At 37.2% G+C, this 22,508-nt stretch overlaps 4 protein-coding genes across 5 annotated transcripts; 2 read left to right on the top strand and 2 right to left on the bottom strand.

Moving 5' to 3' along the window:
* The first annotated feature begins 1,310 nt into the window (after positions 1–1,310).
* On the top strand, positions 1,311–2,297 carry LOC113759739 (cleavage stimulating factor 64-like). The gene has a single exon (XM_027302309.1). It carries the CDS (start codon positions 1,311–1,313, stop codon positions 2,295–2,297), a length of 987 nt encoding a protein of 328 aa, XP_027158110.1.
* Positions 2,298–3,919: 1,622 nt separating this feature from the next.
* Positions 3,920–5,438, top strand: LOC113754639 (NF-X1-type zinc finger protein NFXL2-like). Of its 2 annotated transcripts, none has more exons than XM_027299007.1 (2): positions 3,920–5,161; positions 5,248–5,438. In XM_027299007.1, the coding sequence occupies exons 1-2, from the start codon at positions 4,031–4,033 to the stop codon at positions 5,284–5,286; spliced, it is 1,170 nt and encodes a 389-aa protein (XP_027154808.1). In that variant the 5' UTR covers positions 3,920–4,030; the 3' UTR covers positions 5,287–5,438. The 2 variants fall into 2 exon arrangements, with proteins under 2 accessions (XP_027154808.1, XP_027154807.1); XM_027299006.1 differs by having other exon boundaries at positions 5,243–5,438.
* Positions 5,439–6,115: 677 nt separating this feature from the next.
* On the bottom strand, positions 6,116–6,918 carry LOC113754681 (cytochrome P450 87A3-like). Its single transcript, XM_027299009.1, has 3 exons — positions 6,829–6,918; positions 6,576–6,703; positions 6,116–6,401 (listed from the first exon to the last, which is right to left on the bottom strand). Exons 1-3 carry the CDS (start codon positions 6,904–6,906, stop codon positions 6,311–6,313), a joined length of 297 nt encoding a protein of 98 aa, XP_027154810.1. The 5' UTR covers positions 6,907–6,918; the 3' UTR covers positions 6,116–6,310.
* A 24-nt stretch (positions 6,919–6,942) lies between these two features.
* Positions 6,943–12,188, bottom strand: LOC113759738 (cytochrome P450 87A3-like). Its single transcript, XM_027302308.1, has 8 exons — positions 12,049–12,188; positions 9,081–9,230; positions 8,321–8,645; positions 8,062–8,211; positions 7,638–7,886; positions 7,350–7,439; positions 7,181–7,259; positions 6,943–6,965 (listed from the first exon to the last, which is right to left on the bottom strand). The coding sequence occupies exons 1-8, from the start codon at positions 12,186–12,188 to the stop codon at positions 6,943–6,945; spliced, it is 1,206 nt and encodes a 401-aa protein (XP_027158109.1).
* Between the last annotated feature and the right edge of the window lie 10,320 nt (positions 12,189–22,508).

Here is a 22,508-nt window from a genome sequence, read left to right as displayed (position 1 = left end):
GGATAACAGAGAAAGCTCCACTTAGGTCCCCAAATGCCAACTTTTCATTACTGACTTTCAAAATTTTTCTTCTCCTTGACCACTTGCTTCCTCTATCTCTTTGTCATTCATTCTTTTTTATCTCACCTCAATCTAAGTATCAGGAACAACAACAGTCACTAAGCCTTCTCTTTCTTTACCACTGGGGCCAAAAAAAAAAACCTTCCTTCTCTTCATAATTGTTTCCTTTAGAACCCTTGCCTCTCTCATCAACTAGATTTGATTTGGAGCTTGACATACATGATTTACATCTTCCAAGCTATTCTATTCCTTTATGTAGGAGATATTTAAAATTGTTAGGCCAATTTGAAACACAACAAACTTCAAGAAATTCCTTGCCTCCTAGAAAGCTAGGCCATTCATACTGAATCTTTTAAGTATCAACAAGTGACTGGGCAAGGAAGAAACTTTTCTTGGAGAATCGGGTTTCATTTTTCTTTTTAGCTGTTCAATGATAATTGAATTTTATAGTGTGAAAAGTAGGTCCAATTAATAGATACGATTTATCTTAAATGAAAATTTTGATAGTTTAAGCAATCATGGCTTGTCAGCAATGAGATTTGGGAATTCTTGTTTGGAAGGAAAGACAAGCGGAAGTCATCAAGTACGATCATTTACTTGAGGGTATTTTGGAACATTCAATTGTTTTTTTTTTTTTCGTTAACCTAGTCAACATTCACACGGTCAATGAAGATTGACTAAATGCAAGGACTTACTTGTTAAGGATTTGTTGATTTTGAGGGTCATTTGGTAGTATGGCCAAACCTCAAGGCCTGATCGGTAGTTTGGTCAAACCAAAGGGTGGTATATGCAATTAACCCTAAAGAATAATAATCCAAAATTTTAAATTAAATGCTACAGGAGCATGGACCTTATGTCGGTGTCTTCCCAAGAAAAAAGACTTTAGGTCGGTGAAAGAATTACTGCTGATATATAAAGTGGAGCTCGAATGAGGAAACTGGGAAATCGTATTGCTTTTGGGAAGAGGGAAATTTCTACAAATTTGGATAAGTCCGAACGAGAGCACTGGTTTTTCTTCTGCTTTTAAGCGATTCAAGAATCTCAGATTTTTCTCTAGGGTTTCACTAACCATTCATTCTATGCTAATTACTTCTTTAATTTCATTATTATTCAAGAATTCGAAGCCCTGATTTGGATCGGGACGGCAAAATAAAGGAAAGCACTAAAATTCGAGCCCTAATTTCGGTTCGTCGCAATAACAACAAATAAAGAAATTGCCATTGATTTCGATTGTTAACTGGATGTTGACAATGGCAGATTCTGCTAATCAGCGTTGTGTTGTATTTGTCGGGAATTTACCTTTTCACGCCAGTGAAGAAGAGGTTACAAAAAAGTGCGAGGAAGTTGGCCCTGTTGTTTCTTTTCGATTAATGCGTGATAAAGAAACTGGGAAACGAAAGGGATATGGATTTTGTGAGTACAGGGATGAAGAGACAGCAACGAGTGCAATTCGAAATCTTAATGGGGAAGATTTGGGAGGAAGAAAATTACGAGTTAATTTTGCAGATAATGATAAAAATTATGACAGAAATCGGAAAAATAGGAGTAACAATAATAATCAGGATCAGTTTGGATTTGGAAGTGACCCTTTGACAGAATATTTGGCTAAAATTCCTAGGGAAAAATTGATTGAGATTGTGTCTGATATGAAGAAATTGGCCGCAGAAAATAAGGAGCAAGCTCGTCAGCTTTTACATGCATGCCCTGCTTTGCCTAAAGCTATTTACCAAGTACAGGTGATGCTAGGAATTGTACCTCCTCAAATGGTGCAGATGCAGTTGCCAAACTCTGCTGCTGCTGCAATTCCTCAATTTGCTGCAGAAAGTAAAGGTTTGGATCAGTCCCAATTGCGTGTGGAGTCAATAGACTCTACACAATCTGGAACCAGTTTCTTGAATGATGATCATCCCTCCAAATGCGTAAAGTTGAACGATGGAAGGGCTGTATCTTCCTCCAGAGACGAAGGCTCTCAGGACAGTTTGTTGAATAATGTTCGTCCATTAGAGAGTGCAAAACTAAGTGGTGGAATGGCTGCATCTTCATCCACAGACGGAGGAGGATCAGCCTGTGATAGCATAGTTGGTAAGTTGCACATTTCAGCCGAGGAAGAATCTTATCTGTTGCAGCAAGTGAAGAATCTTACGCCTGAGCAAATTAGTTCGCTGCCTCCTGAACAGCAACAACAGGTGATTCAACTCCAGCAAATGCTAATTCAGCAGACGTACTCGGCGGCCTAATATTGATGCACAAACGGCCGTTTTTTTCCCTTCCCTGCTTGATCCTTCCTGAAGGGGCATAATCTTTCTTGAATCTGTTTGAAATTGTAAAATTTATTGTGTATTGATGAATTGGGATAATCTTTCTGAAGCATGAAAGTCCTGAAATTGATGTAATCATTGACAAAATTAGACAGCAAAAATTATGGTTTTTTTCAGTTCTGCATCCTTCTCTTCTGCTGTAGCTTCTTTCCAATATATATGAATACATATTTCCGTTGCATTTATAACTAACTGTCTTTTCTGGTTTGATTGTTTCTCTCATGTCTTCCAAATTCCTATCCCTTCAAATTATCCCAATTATTCATAACCAACAAGAATGATCTATTCCTTTCAATTACATTTTAACGATTGGATGCCTGATTCTTTTTTTTTTTTTTTGAGTCAACGGTGGAATTGATATAGATATTGGAAGAGTCTGAAGTATGGCCTTCTTTTATATAAAAATATAACATATCTTTTAAAGCATTGAGGGAATATATAGAACTATTGTTAAGGGCAGACCCAATGTGTGTGTAATTTAAAAATAATTAAATAAATTAATTTATACCAATTTTGTTCTTTACATAAAAAAAATTGATATAAATTTTTCATTAAAGAACTTTGGTTTATAATGTTACAGTAATTTGGTAGTTAGATTTGGGTTTGTTATGAGTAGTTATAATGGTAATATGGTTAGGTGATAACGAAAGAAAAATAAGTAATTACAAGAAAGTAGGAATTTCTCAAGGACAAGAAATTAAAATAATGATGGCGTAAATGTTTGGAATAGATATACTATCATTCTTTAGCAGTCTAACAACTGATCTTTCCTTCCCTTTAGACGTACTAATTAGTTGTCCGTGTAATTCGAGAATGAAATTTAGCAACCGGACACTTGCAAAGGGCTAATTGCTCATATTATTGTTCCAAAAAAAAATCGCAAGTATAAGGCTCTGACAAGGTTGTGATACAAACTATGGCTGCCGACTTAGTCAATCCGTTGCAAAAAAAAAAAAAATTTTTTTAATTACCCAGCAGCCCACATGCAACTTAAAAAAAAAAAAAAGATGCTGCCGGCCTTCCATGCAAAGCCGAAAAAATAAAGGACATACGCAATTGTTCATATATTCGAGAGGCTTACAAACTCCGCTGTATTTACTTGTTTTGCATCCAGTTATTACTCTTTGCGCATCTCTAGGTCTGATATTGCATATCTAAAATAATCAAAATTGTAATCAATATGCCTGGCAATTGAAAAAACCTTTTTTGCAATTTTTTTTTTTAAAAAACTTTTGATCTCTATACAATGAGTATATTAGCGATCAAATTCATTTTTGCCCATGTAGCTACTGTACCGACCTATGTAATTTTTCCCACAATGCTGCAGCCACACTTACGAAAATTGTTACGTTCAGTTATTATGCCTCCTACTCAATTATATTAGCAGTGAATGGCCCAAAAGGTCACTAAACTATTAAAAATGGCACCCTCTGGTCACTAAACTTTTTTTGTGGCCGAAAAGGTCACTAAACTCGCAAAAACTCTCCAGCGAAGTCATTTTACCGAATTTCAGCGGTTTCTCATCCGGTAACAGGGTCAATATGGAGTGGAGGAATATAGTAAAGGGGCAAAAATGTCCGAAAGATTATTGGAATAGGTGAAGCCATATATTGTCTCAATCCCAAACCCTCATTTCCGCAGGAAGGCCCGTAATGGCGACCTCCAACACTACCCTCCTACCGCCACTTTCTCCACCGTTCTCCGACTCAGATTCCGACTCCGGCACCAGTTCCCGCCAGCACCAACACACTGACCTCTCCTCCACCATCTTTAAATCCTACCTCGAACTCACCGGTCACCAATCCTCCCCTCAACATCAAGACCTGATAAAGATCCAATCGTTCCTTACTTCCTCTCGCTCTGGGGCTCTCTCATGCCTCATATGCCTTGAACGGATCAAACCCACCGATCCCACCTGGTCCTGCTCCTCCCGCTGCTTCGCAGTCTTCCACCTCCTCTGTATCCAATCCTGGGCCCACCAATCCTCAAATCTTGCAGCTGCACGGGCTGCCTCACGCGCCGCCACTCTTAACGATGACACCCTCCGCTGGCATTGCCCCAAATGCCGGATCGAGTATCCCAAATCGCAGACCCCCAAGTATTACTATTATTTTTGTGGAAAACTCGAAAACCCACCTCATGATCCCTGGATTTTACCTCATTCTTGTGGAGAAATCTGTGGTAGGCCGTTGACATACAATTGTGGGCACGAATGCTTGTTGTTGTGTCACCCAGGGCCCTGCCCCTCGTGCCCGAAATTGGTTAAAACCAAGTGTTATTGTGGGGCTAAAGAGGACGTGAGACGTTGCGGGTTTAAGGATTTTTCTTGTAAAGGCGTTTGTAGAAAGACATTAGCTTGTGGAAGCCATAGGTGTGGTGAAATTTGCCATGATGGTGACTGTCCGATGTGTCGCAAAAAAGGGGTTTATAAGTGCCAATGCGGGAAGGTGGAGCTGGAAAGAGAGTGTTGTGAGAGGATTTTTAGGTGTGAAAATCCATGCCAGAAGTTGCTTGGCTGTGGGAGGCATGTTTGTGAGAGAGGGTGTCATAAAGGTAATTGTGGTGAGTGTCCACTCCAGGGGAAGAGGACTTGTCCTTGTGGAAAGAGAGTGTATGAAGGGATGGCTTGTGATGTTGCTGTGCCTCTCTGTGGAGCAACTTGTGATAAGCTGTTGAGCTGTGGATTCCATAGGTGCCCAGAAAGATGTCATCGCGGGCCTTGCATTGAGACTTGCAGGACAGTTGTAACCAAGTCCTGCAGGTGTGGAAGCGCAAGGAAACAGGTAATTCTTAAAGTGATTGGTAAAATGAGATAAATTCTTTTATCAACGAAGTTGGGATTGAGATTGGTAAATTGATTTTAGAGCAGATTCCTTGTTATCAAGATTCAACGAAGGAAAAAGGTTGACCATATTTTGTTTGACATTTTTGCCCCTTTACTATATTCCTCCACTCCATATTGACCCTGTTACCGGATGAGAAACCGCTGAAATTCGGTAAAATGACTTCGCTGGAGAGTTTTTGCGAGTTTAGTGACCTTTTCGGCCACAAAAAAAGTTTAGTGACCGGAGGGTGCCATTTTTAATAGTTTAATGACCTTTTGGGCCATTCACTCTTATACTTATTTGTTCCCACAATTTCAGACTTGTCAACCGCTACAATAACTTTGACTTTCAGCTCAATACTTGTGCCAGACTAGTCATTCTAATTCCAATTGAGTGGTACAAATCGCTGTACCATTTTGAAGACGCTTCGCGAGTTGTGGGGCTCATGATAGACTTTTCCCAAAAGTTCAATGCATGTGTCTTTTCATAGGTCCATGGGCTATTATTAGGGAAACTACAACGACTATTGTTGTAGTACGTAACAGAGCCATTCAATGTATCACCGAAACTATTGGCAGGCGATCAAAACGTGGATTGAACAAATATCACGGCCCCACAACTCTTTATGTGCTAGTACAACACTTGTTTTTCACGATACGAGAGGCTACAACATCAATTTTAAAATTATATCCACTGTTATTAAAAGTTGGAATCCTTGAAGTGTGACAAACTTTACAGAAGGGAAGGAGTAATACATACTGCATATATATATATATATCTATTTTTTTTTCTTGGCTTGATTTATCCTTATAAATAAAATCATCGTAATAATTTATTGAAGAAAAATAATTAGTCCAAGCTCAAACTGTAACTATTATAAAATCTTCAATAATTAGAGAAGAGGAACGCAACTAAAAAAGAAAAAGGACAACGCTCTCCCCAGTTTCAAGAAAGACACAACTTAAAATGTTGCTTATTAGGCACTTATAACGTAGTACAACCCAAAGTCGTAAGCAAACTAAATAACTTTGCAACAAACAATAAATTACTACATCACAAATACACTTCTGAAAGGTAAATTCACTGGAGAATTGCCCAGCTGAAAGTCTATTCGTTCTCTGAAATCTCGATATGCAATCCACTGGGGAAAAGAAGACCAGGTTTCCGGATTGTCTCTCCTCCGTGGATAACTGTCCAGCTGAAAATTCAAATTATACAAGCTTTTTGATCAGTTATCATTTTCTTCTTGCAATCATGCATATTAAAAAACCGATGAAGTTATGTTGACATCAATTTATAATATATTACAATTAGCTTCTATATATATTTAAGCGAAGATATTAATTGGGATTTGTGATTTAGAAATCCTTACGTGTATTTTGTGACCAAATAATGCAGAAAAATTGCCATCTGCAACTTTGCAAAGTCAGCACCAACACAAAGCCTCGTACCGCCACCAAATGCCATGAAACTTTTCGATCCCGCATGTAATTCTTGGCCCTTTTGATTGAAATCAAAGCAGGAAAAACCCTAATTATTTTCACTTGATTTTGTATAACTTTAGTTCTGTAAGTTTATCTTTCTTTTTTGTGTAAATTACTCGAATCCGTCGATGATTAAATTACCTCCCATCGCCATGGGTTAAATTCAAGGGGGTCGTTGTATCGATGAGGATCCAAATGAACAGATGATGGACAAACCATTAGCGTCCAACCAGCAGGAAACGTATACCCTGTAAATCATTCGTACTTATTAGTCAGAACTGTAATTTATAATGGAGGAAAGAAGAACAAAGGAAACAAATTATTTATTTTCTACATTTTTATTCCCATGCAAAACTGCACAACCCAAGTAGTTACCAAAGAGAGTTCTTTCTCTTTTTCTTTTTTTCCCAGGAGAAAGGCATCGCGGATCCAAAATAAAGAAAGTGCGATAAACGATTTTCAAGAAGATGCCAAATGATAGATTGAAGTATACCTTTTATTTCAACTTCCTTGACCACTTTGCGAAAAATCCCAGGGGCAATATTTGCAAGCCTAACTGTTTCATTTATAACCTACGGCAGACAACAAAACTTAAGATCTAAATGGTGTAGTTCCCTGTACGATTGAAATGCTAGATACATTGAAAAGTTTGATTAACGTACCATGTGCGTGAAAATCATGGACTTGTACTCTTTCCATGAAACACCAGAATCTTCAGTTTCTCGCATTTTAAGAATATTTTCATGCTCTCTCTACAAAAAATGATCATCTATTTAAGTATGGGGTAATCTTATATACTTTGTTAGTGTAAACATCCAATGATGATAGTTTATACACTGTTAGTGTATATATAATATTAATCCTTTAAGTATTGAAGTTGGACAAGAATTGGACAATTAAAGGGTAAATACAGATAACAATTGGAGAAATTGTTTTGTAAAGTTATGGACCTTTAGTTCAGCTAAAACTGCTGGATGGTCATTTAGAAACCTCATGGCCAAAGTCATTGCAGTTGAAGTTGTCTCATGGGAAGCAAATAGAAGCAAAAATACCAAGTCCATCGCAATTTCTTCATTCAAAAAAGTGTCTTCTTTCTCTACTTCCTTAAGTAAATGGTCCACAAAGACTTTCGTAGCGTCATTGCATGAGCGCCTCATCTCAAAGGTGTTCTTGATGACCTTCATTGCTTTCTTACGTCCCTGGAAAGTGAAAATCACATAGTTCACTCAATCTGATACAGCATATATGAAAGCATTTACATTTTACTTAGTTATATATTTATAATGAATATCTTTTTTTTTTTTGGTATAATGAACATCGATCTTTCAATATAAAAAGAATTCCAAATGATGAACAACAACAACAATTGATTACTTGTAAGCAAGCATGGAATGCTGTTCCAGGGATGTTGAGAGGAAATGAGATAAAGCCATCCATGAATGCCTTATAACTGTCTCGCAATTTTTTCTGAGCCTTGCTTTCTTCATAGTCAAGTATCTTCTTGGCAGCAAGCTTAAATACCAACTGTGAAAAATGAGATTGTTAATTACTACCTTTCATGCAATGCTCTGTACGTATTGTCTGAATTCATCCTGATTAATATAATCAAATAGTAGAATGCTAATTAATTTACCTCCGCAGTTCCATCTTTAGCATCTATTTTTCCAAGTTTACTCCAAGAACTTAGACATTTTTGAGTGTTGCCATCCATTTCATATATTAGCTTCTCTCTTAAGGCTTCGGGGCTAACAAGCTTCAAGATTAAGTTCTTGAGGTACTTGTGGAACTCTCCATGATGGACAACTAAACTTTGTTTCCCAATTATCCGGAAGACACTCTCAGTATACGAGCACTGGAAAGCATTACCTTCTTGCTGGAAGACACGGTAGTTGACTTCAGGATCAGTTGATACAATGACTGGCTGCCCAACTAAACTCGTGCGAAAAATTGGCCCGTACCTGAAAATTCCCAAAGAAGAAAAAAGAAAAGACAAGACAAAGCACAAATAACATGTAAAAGAATATTAGAGGAGTTGACGAAAAGGGTAACATAATATATCTTACTGCTGATGATGTTATGTTACAAATGACATGATAATATGTTACAAAGACAAATATCTCTTTTAAGGCAATAAAAGTTTGTTAAAAAAAAAAAAAATGTTACAAAGACAAATATCATCTCTTAATTTATATACTACTGCTGTAATATTGTTAAAATATATATGTTATAGCTAGTTAAGAAGTGGTTAGATAACCACTGAGATACTAAAGTTGGCACAATAGTCAGGAGAGGGTTATTAGAGTTTTTTTCGTTGTCCGGTTCAAAGTTCAAATTTTGTGCCTGGTAGTTGCGAATGAGAAGAGATAGAAGATTAGAGAAAGGATTTTATATACCTAGACACTCTTTTTTGCAAGAATTGTGGAACATCATCTTTTGCAGAAGGGGTGAAGTACTGAATTGTTTCTCCTATAATTGGTAGTCCCATCGAACCTGGTGGTAATGCCCCGTTACACTTGGGGTTTCTCCACCTATATACCCAGTGGCTAAAAAGCAGAATAATAAGAGCAATAATAGCACAAGCAAACAACATGGTCCGTGGTTAGTGCACTGGAAATGTAGGGTAAAAAAGAGTAGCTAAACTTGTTATTGTTTGCTATGGAGGAATTTTGGACGTTGGAGCTGCTTAAATAGATGGAGAGCTCAAGCTTTGAACGTCGATAGACATATTTACCTGATGGACCCAAATCAATAAGAAACAGAAACACCCGAAAATTCGTAGGAAACTGATAAATAGGCAAAAGAAAATTGGATTTGGCTACCGTGGAAAGTTTTTTTCAGCTTTGAACTATTGTGGAACTAATGTGAAAAATAACAAAATTAAGCACTATAAGACTACTGGTCAATAGACATATTACCTGATGACCAAATTTCACCGGAAATTGATAAAGAGGTAAAGGAAATATTAGCTACGGTGGAAAGCCAGTGTGAGAAGACCAATAGTGCTTGGTCAGGACAGATAGAGAGAGGCACCAAAAAATCTATCTTGAACGGTCCAGCAAAGATACGACCCCAGCCAAAAAAATATACGGAAGGGAAGAGAGGCAGGAACGGTTGTTTTAGAAATAATTGCAGGAAGCAATCGTTATTGACAGTTCACGGTCAAAATTTAGCTAAAAAAATTATACGGTTCAGATCTCATTTTGTACTTTATTTTTAACATGTGTGGGACTCATAAAATTTTGTTCTAAAATTACACGTTGTGAAAAGTAAGTAATACAATGTGCAAACAGAGTTACGTCGTGTATAAAATGCACATAACCTTCAGGAAGGGTTGCTCCTGCAACCGTTCCTGCCCCTGGTCCATATGAAAGAATGTGGCGGCGAAGAGGCATAAACAAAAGGAGAGGGAAGGGGGAAATTGTTATATGGATTAGTGTCTTGAAACGGGAAAAAAGTGATAATGACTCAATCATTGAAGCAAATTAAACCAAGTTCCATAAGTTTAGTAATTGCCCAATTATAATGCCGCTGGTATTTAGTTTATGTCCAAATTTGTGACCAAAGTTAATTTGGTAGATTCTTTATCTATTGTAGGTTTCCAGTTAGTAATTGTAGGCTAATTTCTCAGAATATATCAAAAAAAAAAGTCTGTCAAATATATGTCTAACAAATCCATTGCACAAAACTATACCTGCTGTGCCCAGTCAGCACGGCAGAATTGCAGGCTACCGTGGTGACTGTGCACGGCAGCCTACGGCCAATTTTTTTTTTAAAAAAATATAGCCTGCTATCGTGCACAGTCAGCACGGGAGCAGGCATTTTTTTGACCCACTTTTTGTACATATTCCCTGGTTTCATATGAAATTTTAATTTATGGTCCCTGATGCGTGAGTCTCGTGAAGAAATTAGACCCGTTTGATAAATAGAGTGACAAAGTATTATTTTAGCCAAACTATATTAAATTGTTTGTCATTAACAAAAAAAATTAAAAGATAGATTGAACTTTAATCTACCTTTTTTAGTCAATCTAAGTGGATCATTAGGATAACAATTGCCTCAAAATCAACACTTAATTCTTTTTCTTTACTTTTTGTTTGTCAAAATGATGGCGATATTTCACTAATTACAGCTGACTCGTCATTGATTGGTTATCCACTTAGAAAGCCACAATTTATATGCGGTTAATTTTATCATTAAGCTTATTGTCTAGGTATCTGCGTGGAATAACAAGTGGAAATAAAAATTAGAAAAAAATAAGAAGAGATTATTATGAAATTATGACAGATTTTTTTGACTAGCTATAAACACAAGACTTTCATTTGATGTTGAATGAAACAACATTATTCCTGTCAAATCTCTTTCACTTGCGAATCAGATTAGATTTTTTTTTTGGATGAATTGGAATTTATTTTCTGTCAAATCTATTTAATTGGTGGATTATATTAAGATTGAGCTTTCATTGATTCTTCTTGTACCATTATTCTTTTTAAACGAGGGAGATTTTTTGTTGCCTAACATTTGTATGAAAATGATGGCCATCCCTGACCCACTTCTCAATTTGGAAGAAGGAAAAGGATTTGCTGATTGACCCATGAATTGTGATGGAAAGCAATTCCACAATTTCCAAATACTTCTATAAAAATCAGTTGAAGTCGTAGTTGTCTATCAAAATCAACAGGTAAAGCCTTTTCAAGGTTAACATTGCGATTTGAAGCTCTTCAAAGTTCAAACCTCTTTTTGTGCAGTGTAGTTTTCAGCAGCAAAGCTCTCCAATTAAATCTTAAGGGCACAAGCCTAAAGTCGGTCAAAATGATAATATGTTTCATCACATTCTTGCAGACGTGCTCGTCTTTATTTACTCTTTCGATAGCTACCATTTTAGGCTATCAACAGCAATACAAACAATTTCATCTTTGCATAATTTTGATCACACTTGAAAAGGTAATTATCCAAATAATTCGGTAATCTGAATAATACACTTTCAAGTATATGTCACAAAATAATTCGAACTGTCTTAAAGAGAACCGCTCTTTTTTTTTGCAACAAAAGAATTATCCGAACAAAGGATTTAGTTTTATAGGATTGTAACTGAACTTAGAAGTTATCCTCTAAACTGCCTACGTATCCCAAAAGGGAATCAAGTCACATGTAGTTCCTACCGTTTACAGTTTAAACTCTTGTGGGTCAGGAGTATCTTTTTGTTTACCACCTTAGATTTGACGGAGTGTTTCAGCAGTTTAACCACGTGCTACACTATTGGTGGTTGTTATCCACAATTTTAGTTCATGCGGGTTTGGAGCAACATACAGTTTAGACTCATGCGTCATGGAATACTTTTTTTTTTTCTATGGCATGTATAACTTCATGAATTTTCCATTTATAGGACCAACTTTTATGCCATCTTTATCCACCAGTTTGTACGCGTCATTCGTGTAGACTTCTCGAACAACGTATAGTCCATCCCATTTAGAGTCGAATTTGTCTTTAGTGCGATGAGTCATAACTATTGGCTTTCAAACGGCAAGTACCATGTCTCCGACTTGAAAGTAGGGGCGCCGAACTTTTTTATTAAAAGCTCTAGAGAGACGAGTTTGATAGCATTCGAGATTTTGTTGGGCCTCCAATCTCTTTTCATCTAAACCTTCTAATTCTTCAAGGCGCAGGCAAACATTTCTTCCTCCGTGAGCCCTCCCTAAATAGCAATTCTCAAAGAAGGAATTTGTTGCTCAAGGGGCAGAACAGCTTCTACACCATAGACTAAGGCATATGGTGTTGCTTGCGTTGGAATTCGGTATGTGGTGCGATAAACCCAAACAGTTTTGCCTATCCTTTCGTGCCAATCCTTCTTTGATTTGGCCACCACTTTCTTCAACAAGTTACACAAAGTTTTGTTAAATGCCTCTGCGAGGCCATTGGCGGGGGCATTATACATGGAGGACTTGCGTTGTTTGAGATTAAATCTCTCGCACAACTTATCCATCAAGCTATTGGAGAAAGATTTTCCATTATCAGTGATAATGTACCGGGCAACTCCATAACGGTAAATAATATTCACACGAATAAAATTCACCACATCTTCCTTTCTAATTTGCTTGAACGGTATGGCTTCAGCCCATTTAGAAAAGTAGTCGGTCGCAGCCAATATATATAAGTGTTGACCATACGACTTTGGTAATGGCCCCACAACATCAAGTTCCTAAGCATCGAAAGGCCAAGAAACAACGGTCGAGTGTAACGGCTCAGGTGGTTGATGAATGTAATTTGCATGAAACTGGCAGGTTTGATATCTTTGAGCATATTCTATGCAATCTTTGGCTAGAGTAGGCGAATAGTAGCCCATTCTTTTAATCCGAAAATGTAACTTGGGACCAGATTGATGAGCTTTACATATTCCAGAATGTGTTTCGTGCATTGCCCGATATGCCTCGTCTTCGCTCAGACAGTGCAACAGTACACCTTCAAATAATTTTCGGTACAACATATCCTTGTATAAGATAAAACGAGGGGCACAACGACGAATGTCAGTTCTCCTACGTTGCTCCTTAGGTAATTTTTGATACTTGAGATAATCAACGAAGGGTTGTCTCCAATTCTTCTTTGTCAATTTCATAGGTTGAGACCACATGAACGTCGCCTCCTTCAATATCTTTATCATCAATTAGTGATGAAACTACCCACTTTTGGCATACACGAACTTGTATCTCATGATTCGGCATGGTAAGTGAAGAGGCTAGCACAGCTAATGCATCAACTTGCTTATTTTCCCTTCTAGGAACATGCTTAATACTTACACCTCCAAGCCGCCTCATAAGTTGCGTTGCATATTTGTGATACGGAATTAATTCGGACTTTTTGACTTCATAACTTTCCAAGAGTTGGTTAACCATCAATTGAGAGTCACCATAGATTTGAAGTTCCAACTGTTCCATGTCAACAGCTATTTCAAATCCGAGTATGAGAGTTTGGTACTCAGCGACATTGTTTGAACAATGTTGATTTAAAATAAAAGAGTATAACAATATCCCTCCATCAGGAGTCACGAATACAATCCCCGCTCCAACTCTATGACGATGAGCCGTACCATCAAAATATATCTTCCATGGTCGGTGAATCTCAATAAGGAGTACATCCTCATCTGGTAGGTCATCACTTAACTCCCATTCAGCAGGTATCGGGTGATCAGCAAGAAAATCTGTCAAAACTTGTCCTTTCACAGCCTTTTGAGGCACATAAATAATTTCAAACTATTGTAGTTGAAGATACCATCTAACTAGACGGTCGGATAGCACTGGTCTGCTCATCACATATTTTATGGGATTTGCCCTGAAAATGAGCCTCACGCTATGTGCTTGAAAGTAGTGTTTTAACTTCTGTATTGCAAAAATAAGACCTAGACACAACTTTTCAATCGGTGAATAGTTTAGTTCTTTAGGGGTCATCATTCTGCTTAAATAATAAAGGGCAACTTCTTTTCCTTCATTATTTTCTTGTGCAAGCAATGCCCCCACTGAGCGTTCCTGGGCAGCAATATAAAGAAATAATGGCTTTCCATGCATAATTGCAGCCAAAACAGGTGCTTTAATAAGATAAGATTTAATGCTAGTGAATGCATTACTATATGCCTCATCCCATTGAAATGGCACATCTTTCTTCATCAAGCGACTAAATGGTTGACACCTTCCTGCTAAATTTGAGATAAATCTCCGCAGATGAGCTAATTGCCCTTGAAGACTTTTCAATTCATAAATGTCACGAGATTCAGGCATTCTCAATATAGTATCAATTTTGGCCTGATCAATTTCAATACCTCGATGGCGAACCACAAAATTAAGAAATTTTCCCGACGTGACTCCAAATGCATACTTGAGATGGTTCATTTTGAGTTGATACCTTCTCAACTGATCAAATACTTGTCTCAAATTCTCCAAGTGATTACTTCTTTTCTTTGATTTAACAACTAAATCATCCACATAACACTCGATATTTTTATGAAGCATGTCGTCAAAGATGCTTTGTATTGCTCTTTGATATGTGGTTCCAGGATTTTTGAAACCAAAGGACATTACTTTATAACAATAAATACCCTTAGGAGTACAAAATGCATTGAGTTCCTCATCCTCAGGTACCAATCGAATTTGATTATATCCAGAAGAGCCATCCATAAATGACAGAATTTCATGCCCAGTAGTTGCATCAATCATGAGCTCACTGATCGGTAAAGAAAAGTCATTTTTGGGACAAGCATTGTTAAGATCTCTGAAATCGACGCAGATGCAGATTTGCCCATTCTTCTTTCGCACAGGCACGATACTCGAAATTCATGTGAGATATTTAACTTCACGAATAAACCCGATTTCAATAAACTTACTGACTTCAATTTCGATCAACGGAATCAAATCGGGTCTAAATCGCCGTTGTGCTTGTTTCACAGGTCAAACTCCCTTTTTAACAGCCAAATGGTGGACGGCCACTTTTGGGTCTAAACCCGGGATTTCTTTATAAGTCCATGCAAAAATATCTTGATACTCCCACAAGAGTTCATATATGCCCTCTCTTCGTCAGGGCTCAATAAAGCACTTTTGTATATTGGACGCGAGTCCTCTGAAGTACCAAGATTGATTTCCTTTAAATCATCCACAGTGGCCTTAACATCTTCTTCCAATTCAGGTGGAGCGTCTTCAGCATCTTCTTCTTCTTTAGGAGAGTCACCGTCAATTAGAGTTATATGATTGCATGAAGCAACACTCTCTTCATCATTCTCTTTTGGTCTTGTATACACCACGGTATACTTCCTGACTCTCAACTCAGTCCCACACTTTATTACAAGGTCTGCGCGTCTTCTCATTCTCGAAGGAATGATGCTACCAAATTTATGAGGACAATCAGAAGGTTTTTCAAGATTTTGAAATGACTTTGCCATTTTTTCTTTACTCTTATGAGAGTTTTGAGGCTTTTGTCTTTTTGTGGTCCTAATTTCTTAACTTTTTGTGGTCCTAATTTCTTAAAAACAGATACCCGTGGAGTTTTATTCTCCTTTTCGTGAAAAATTTGAAATTTATCGGCTATTTGAGAAGACTCATCCTCTACAGCAATATATTGGCTGCTAATTCTATTGATCTTGATGCAGATTGGTGTAGGAGAGGAATAGCCAAGGCCAAATTTGAAATTTTCAACAGCATATCCTTTTTCCTTCAATATCTTTTGGGTAGGATTCAACCCATGAATCATGTCACTAGTAGATTGACAGGATGGAACATTTAACACCGCAGATTCTTTGAGATCGTATCCAGCCTTAGCGAAAAGCTTATAAGCGATAGGATCAAAACCTTCTTTGGTTCTTGACTTTGGTATGGTGTCTTGTTCGACTTCAGATTCTTTGTTTAAAAGGTTAGACCTTTTAAGTTGAGGAGATGACACCTTCTTTGTATCAAAATGAGCTACCGGAAGAGTCAAATCTTTTAGATCTTCATGCTGAATTGCAGGTGACTGTCCTTGTTCCATTCTTCACTTGGGAGGGCAGCGAAAGACAACTGATTCATTGTTTGGCAATAAAACATCAGTTTCTTCATGAACTTTCTCTTTTGATTTCGAAATCATCATTTTCTCCCTTTTTGCACTTGGAGATTCGGGGTTCTGAATTTTATCTACAGATAGAGGTTGCTCAGACTTATCCTTCGCATTGTGCCTTTTGATGTAAAATTTGGCATCAGCGATATACGCTTCCGCCTCAGTGAAAGGATTATCATCGGCTTTCACACTTCTAACCACCCCATTTTGACAGTACTTAAAACATTGATGAAGAGTTGGTGGTACAACTCCATTTTCATGAATCTAAGGCCTTCCTAATAGCATATTGTATGTGGTTTTAGTATCTATCACGCACAACAGTGCTCTGGATGACATGTCATCAATAACCATCTCTAAACTTAATGATCCAAGAGCTCTTTGCCCTCCTTGATTGAAACCTTGAATCATCAGTTGGCTATTGGAGAGTTCATCAATAGGGATGCCAAGTTCCTTTAGAGTTTTTAAAGGAAGAATATTGACTACAGAATCTCCATCTATCAAAATTTTATTCACTTGTTGCTCCTTTGCATAACCAGTCACAAACAAAGGGCAGTTATGCAGTGTTGACCCAAGTAACAAGTTTTCACTAGTAAAAGTGATACTTGTGACTTCACCTCTTCATTGTCGGTGGGCACACGACCTTCTTCATTGCCGGTAGACACACGGGCTATCTCACAGAGAGATTCGTGAGTATTATCTTTTTGTTCTTTGATATGATCTACGCGTGTTGCGTGACTTGCGACCACATCAACCTCAAATAATTCTTTAGGCATGAATTCCTTTAAAGTGACAGGAGTTCGCGACTTTTGCTTGAAGATTCGACCTTCTTGAAGATTACAACAGTCATTATTTTTCTTTATGTCCTTCTCTTTTCCCTTTCAAATCATCATACTTCTCGTTAAGACCTTGTTCGCCTTATTAGATGGACAAGATTTTCGCCTCCTTCTTCGCATGACTAGAGTCCATCTTTCATCATTCACATCAGGCTGTAGCGCCTTTTCATCTTCATATGCATGTTCCTGAAGAGTTAAAGAAGCATCTTCTTGTTTGATTTCTATAGAGTCAAGTGATCCAAATTGAATTATTGGCAATACAGGTACCATGACCCTTTTATCCTCCATGGATTGCAGGGAATAAATGGACGTTTGATTCACACTTGTCTTGTCTTCTTCAAGAAGAATTTTTCCTTGTCTCGCTAACTCCATTACTTTGTCTTTGAAGACAAAGCATTTCTGAATGGGATGCCCAATCAGTCGGTAATACTTACAATAATTTGGATCCTCAGTGTTCTTGGCCTCATCAGGTTGCTTCATCTCAGGAAGCGTGATCAAATTTATACTTAACAGATCGTCAAACATACCAGGGACATCAGAATCGAGGAAAGGGTACTTCTTGTTTTGCATCTCCTTAAGAGTCGGTTTCCTCTTTCCTTGCTCTTGATGCGCATTGATCTTCCTGTCTTCTCTTTTGGCAGTTTTGGGAACAATCTTAAAAGGCGTTATACTTGTAGCCATAGCCTCCTTCTTTTTATTTTTGATCGGTGGCTTGCCCCCTTTCCTTATGTCTTGTCTCTCTTTGGCCTTGTGAGGGTCAGGAACTGGCGGTTCTTGTCCATCAAGATTAATCTCCAACTTATGGACTTTTGTGAATAATTCATCAAATGTTTCTGGTTGCACACCTTGCAAGATGTATCTGAGTCTCCAGTGCATGCTTTGAATGCACATCTCGATCGCGGAAGATTCAGAAATTCAATCTTTGCAATTTAAATTTAGATTCCTCCAGCGGTCGATAAAATCAATGACAGGTTCATTCTTCCATTGACGTGTATTAGAGAGTTCAGTCATGCTGACAGTTCTCTTTGTGCTATAGAAGCGATTGAGAAATTCATGCTCTAACTGCTCCCAACTGTCAATGGTTCCAGACTCCAGATCTATATGCCAATTAAAGGTATTTCCCTTCAACGAGCGAACAAACTGCTTAATGAGCAAGTCACCATCAGTGCCCGCATTGTTACAAGTTTCCACAAAGTGTGCAATGTGTTGCTTAGGATTGTCCCTACCATCAAATTGTTGAAATTTTAGAGGTTGATATCCCACAGGCATCTTCAAACTTTCCACTCTAGCGGTGTAAGGTTTGGTGTAACCAATATATGACTTGGCATTTCCACCAATCTTGTCCTTAATTGTGCCTTCGATAAACTCTTTCAGATTATCAACATGAATGGTGCCATCACGGGAGATTGAAAATTCCTTCGTGGCTTGTGATTTCGCATCCTCTTTCTCCTTCTCCTTTAATGATGAGTCGCCTTCATCTTGCGCTTTGAATTTCTATTTGGACATACTAAGGCTATTTTCGCCTATATTTTTCACTATAGCCATTAATTTGACAATCTTGACATCTTGACTTTGCGCATGCACTACTAGCCCTTCGACAATTTTGGCTAGATTCGAAATCTGATTTTTCACAGTTGTGGTATTGGTCATCATGACGGGCATCACCACAGAGGCAGCCAAATCATTTGGGCTATTAATGGATTCATCATGGGCTCCTTTCTTGTTGGGAAGCATCTTGAAGTTTGTTTCTTCAATCACAACGTTCGCCTTAGCCTTTTCTGTTAAATTCTTGGCCTTGCTCCTTGTTAGAGGTGCAGTATACTGCGTCTCTTGAGTTGTTGAGACATCGACGACTAAGCCTTCAAGAGAAAAGTTCATCTTCTTGAACTCCATTGAATTTTGAGACTGGGTAAGTTGTTGGACGAAAAGAGATAAGAGGCAGAGATGGTCCCACTGGGCGTGCCAGAAATTTGTAAGCACAAATTTTGTTGCCTAAAATAAAAGATAAGAAAACTTGCACAAATATCAAATTTATTAAATTAAACAATAAATGGGTTACAATTTCTGAAAATTCTTGAATCAAAGAATTTAATCCCCTGATTCTTTTCTTCGAATGAGTTTAATCGAAGGGCCCAAAAGCTTATTCTCCGATCGAAAGAGTGTTTACTATAATTTCGGCGTAGAAAACGATTGATTTGATGGTGGCGTCAAATATTTGGAACTTTCAGTCTCCAACATCGATAGCAGGAGGATTTGTTTACCTTGATTTGGACTTGGATTTGAGAGAGAAAACTCTTGAGAGAATTTGACAGAGTTCCTCCGAAAGTTAGGGATTTTTTTATATCCTTGCCTTGAGAGAAGACCTTTATTTATAGCTAAAATATGTAGGCTAGGTCTTCAAGAAAACCCTCAGAAACCCCCTGCATTTTTGGATCACTTGTTCCTCAAGAAATCCATTTAACTTGGGTTTAAATAATGGGTCAATCCAAATAGTTCATTGTGAATTAATAAATCAATTAATTCACTCCAATTTAAATGGACATTATGAATTTAATTTGATTTAATAGCCCCTATAATATTAGCCCAATTCGACGGTCCAAAACATAATGTACTTCTATAATTTAATTTAATTTAATCAAGATCGATTTAATTTAAATAAATCTTGACTAAAATAAATTAGATAAATTTTCTTTGTCTACAGAGGGAACTCATGTTATAAGGGTTACTCTACCTTTCCAACTCTTTATCTTTTGAAATTGATACCAAGTTTAGTTAATGTATAAGTTTGGATTTTATGTTTATTATGTTTTTTTTAAAGTTATGCCTTGGGTTTTGGTTCAACTTTCTATGATTATATTGTGTTGATTTTTTGGCTATTTGATACTATTTTTTTGAGCCAGTTATTTAGCACTTTTGTTTTTCTTATCATGATTAACTTGGTACCATTAATTGTGATTATCTAAAAGTGCTATTTTTTCAATGAAAATTGGGATTTAACACTATTTTAAGAAGTGCTGAACCTTAAGTCAAGTACGTTTCTTAAATAAAAGTGTTTGGTTTTAAAATAAGTTGTTTATTTAGTTATTTTTTAGTCAATAAGAAAGGCCAATGTGTGTTAAGCCTTTGAGTTTAATGGGCCAATTATTGAGTCAAGTTTGTTTGGATATTAGGGTCTGGTCCATAGGGTTTAATCTAGAAGTTAACTCTTTTAAATAATGCTGTATGGAACACGATTATTCAATTGAGTGATTTTATGATATTGAGCATATGAGGTTTTCTACAAGCAAGTGGAGACTCTTGTCTTTCTAATCTTGATTCATTTTAAGCATGCTCTTGAGTGAATTGACTCTCGTATCAATTTGATATTCACCCAAATTGAGGTTAGCCTACCCAAATTCCATCTAAATTTCGTCCAAACCTATCTCTTTATGAACATGTGGGATTGCGAATTTCTCTTATTCTTGGAGAATTCGTATAAGTTGGTATCAGAGTTTTGACTCAAGATGACAGGTTATATCCTTATTAATTTCTTGTTTTCCCTTTCTTCTACTACTAAACCCTAATTGTTTTAAAAAGAATTGTGAATTAGAGTTTATCTACTTTTAGGGTTTTAAATTTTCCATTCGTGTTTTTCTTGTGTGTTTCCTCATTGTTTCTTGTGTTCTTCATTGTTGTGATTGTGTTAATTTCATATCTACCTTCCCTCGTTGATTAAAATAAAAGTACTGTAGTGATTACTATTCTTATATTACTGTTCATCGTACTGTTCATCCAGAGTTAATACTCATCTGAAAAAGAATGGTCTGTTTGTTGCTTTATTTCTGTGAATCCTAATCCTAGTCGAATCTTGAAATTTTGTGACTGCTTTTTTTTTCTTTCCTAATCCTAATCATATAAATATTTCTCTTTTTTAATTGTTTCCAAATCAAATTAGGAAACATAACCTTATTTTTCGAGCAATCTTTAGATGTCTAATTCCTAATCTAATTAGGAAATTGAAGTCTGAAATTTCAAGCTTTAAATCACCTCCTTTTTTAGAAAATTTCCATCATTAGTTCTTGAAATTTCCTTATTGTATTGCTTTTCAAATTTCCAGCCTTATTATTTGACTTTCTAGGCCATAAATGAGGTGTTTCTTGGTTGGTATATTCCTTAAATCCTTGGAGAACCAAATTTTAAGTGAATTCAAGACACCAAGGCATTAAATGAGTGTGAGACCACAAAAGTGAGTGTAAACATGAGTGGCTGAGGGTATACACATGAGGTTGAGTGTGTGAAATATTATTTTTGACCTATCTTGCAGGAAATCATGTCTAGCAAGGAAGATTTAGATTCTCATCCCATTGACTCAAAGTTCATCATGAAGGTTGTGAAAGGAGAGATGAGGTGATTGATGTGGACTGAAATGGAATCCATCCATGAATGCCTTGATCGGGTTGAGATTTCTCAGGAGCATCTATCCAAATGTGAGAGACACACTTCCAAGCATGAAAAAGCAAGACGTTGGAATTTAGAGGAGGAATACTCCACTATTAAAGAAGAAGACGAATCTAAAGTTGAGTTTAGGAGACTGCCTAGAAGGAACCATCGAGTTGATGATGCTATGTGATGGGAGTGAAGTCTAATATCCCTTCTTTACAAGGAAATCTGACCTCAAAACTTTACGTAGAATGGGAGTGTGGGATGGAGCTTGTTTTCAACTGTTATAACTACACTGAAGTGCAAAAAGCTAAGTTGGCCATGGTGGAGTTTTTAAACTATGCAATCACTTGGTGGGACCAACTATATCAGTAGAAGAAGGATGGCTGAGTGATTTGTTAGCACTTGGCAGAAGTTCAAAGCATTAATGAGAAAGTGATTCGTCCCTATTTATTACCACAGAGGCCTCTATTAGAAGCTGCAAAATTTGGTGTAGGGTGATCTAACTGTCAAAGATTACCATAAAGAGATGGAGAAGGCGATGATGAGGGCAAATGTAATAGAGGATTTGGAGGCTACAATGACTAGATTCTTGAAGGGGTTGAATCTAGACATTGCAGATGTAGTTGAATTGTAGTACTACATGGAGTTGGAGAAGATGGTGCAAAAAGCTATCAAAATTGAGAGACAATGAAGAGAAGGGATGGCTACAAGCCCAACTCATTTTCTGCACCTTTCACTGCAAAGGGTGTGCCAAGGGAAGATAGAGTATCTTCAAAATCTAAGGTGAAATTGCCTAAAGTCTCAAGCAACACTCCAGTTTCTATTATTCGAAACCAGGATATCCAATATTATAAGTACCAGGGACGTGGTCACAAAACTCTCCGGTGCCCAAACAAATGAGCTATGGCGATTAATGCAAATGGACAAATTGAGTTTGCAGATGAGAAGGAGATTGAAGAGATACCTCCTTTGATTGAGAATCAGTCTGATGGGGAAGAA

The sequence above is a fragment of the Coffea eugenioides genome, chromosome 2 (genome assembly GCF_003713205.1).
Source record: "Coffea eugenioides isolate CCC68of chromosome 2, Ceug_1.0, whole genome shotgun sequence".
Classification (NCBI taxonomy): domain Eukaryota; kingdom Viridiplantae; phylum Streptophyta; class Magnoliopsida; order Gentianales; family Rubiaceae; genus Coffea; species Coffea eugenioides.
This window is presented reverse-complemented; position numbering and strand designations above follow the sequence as displayed.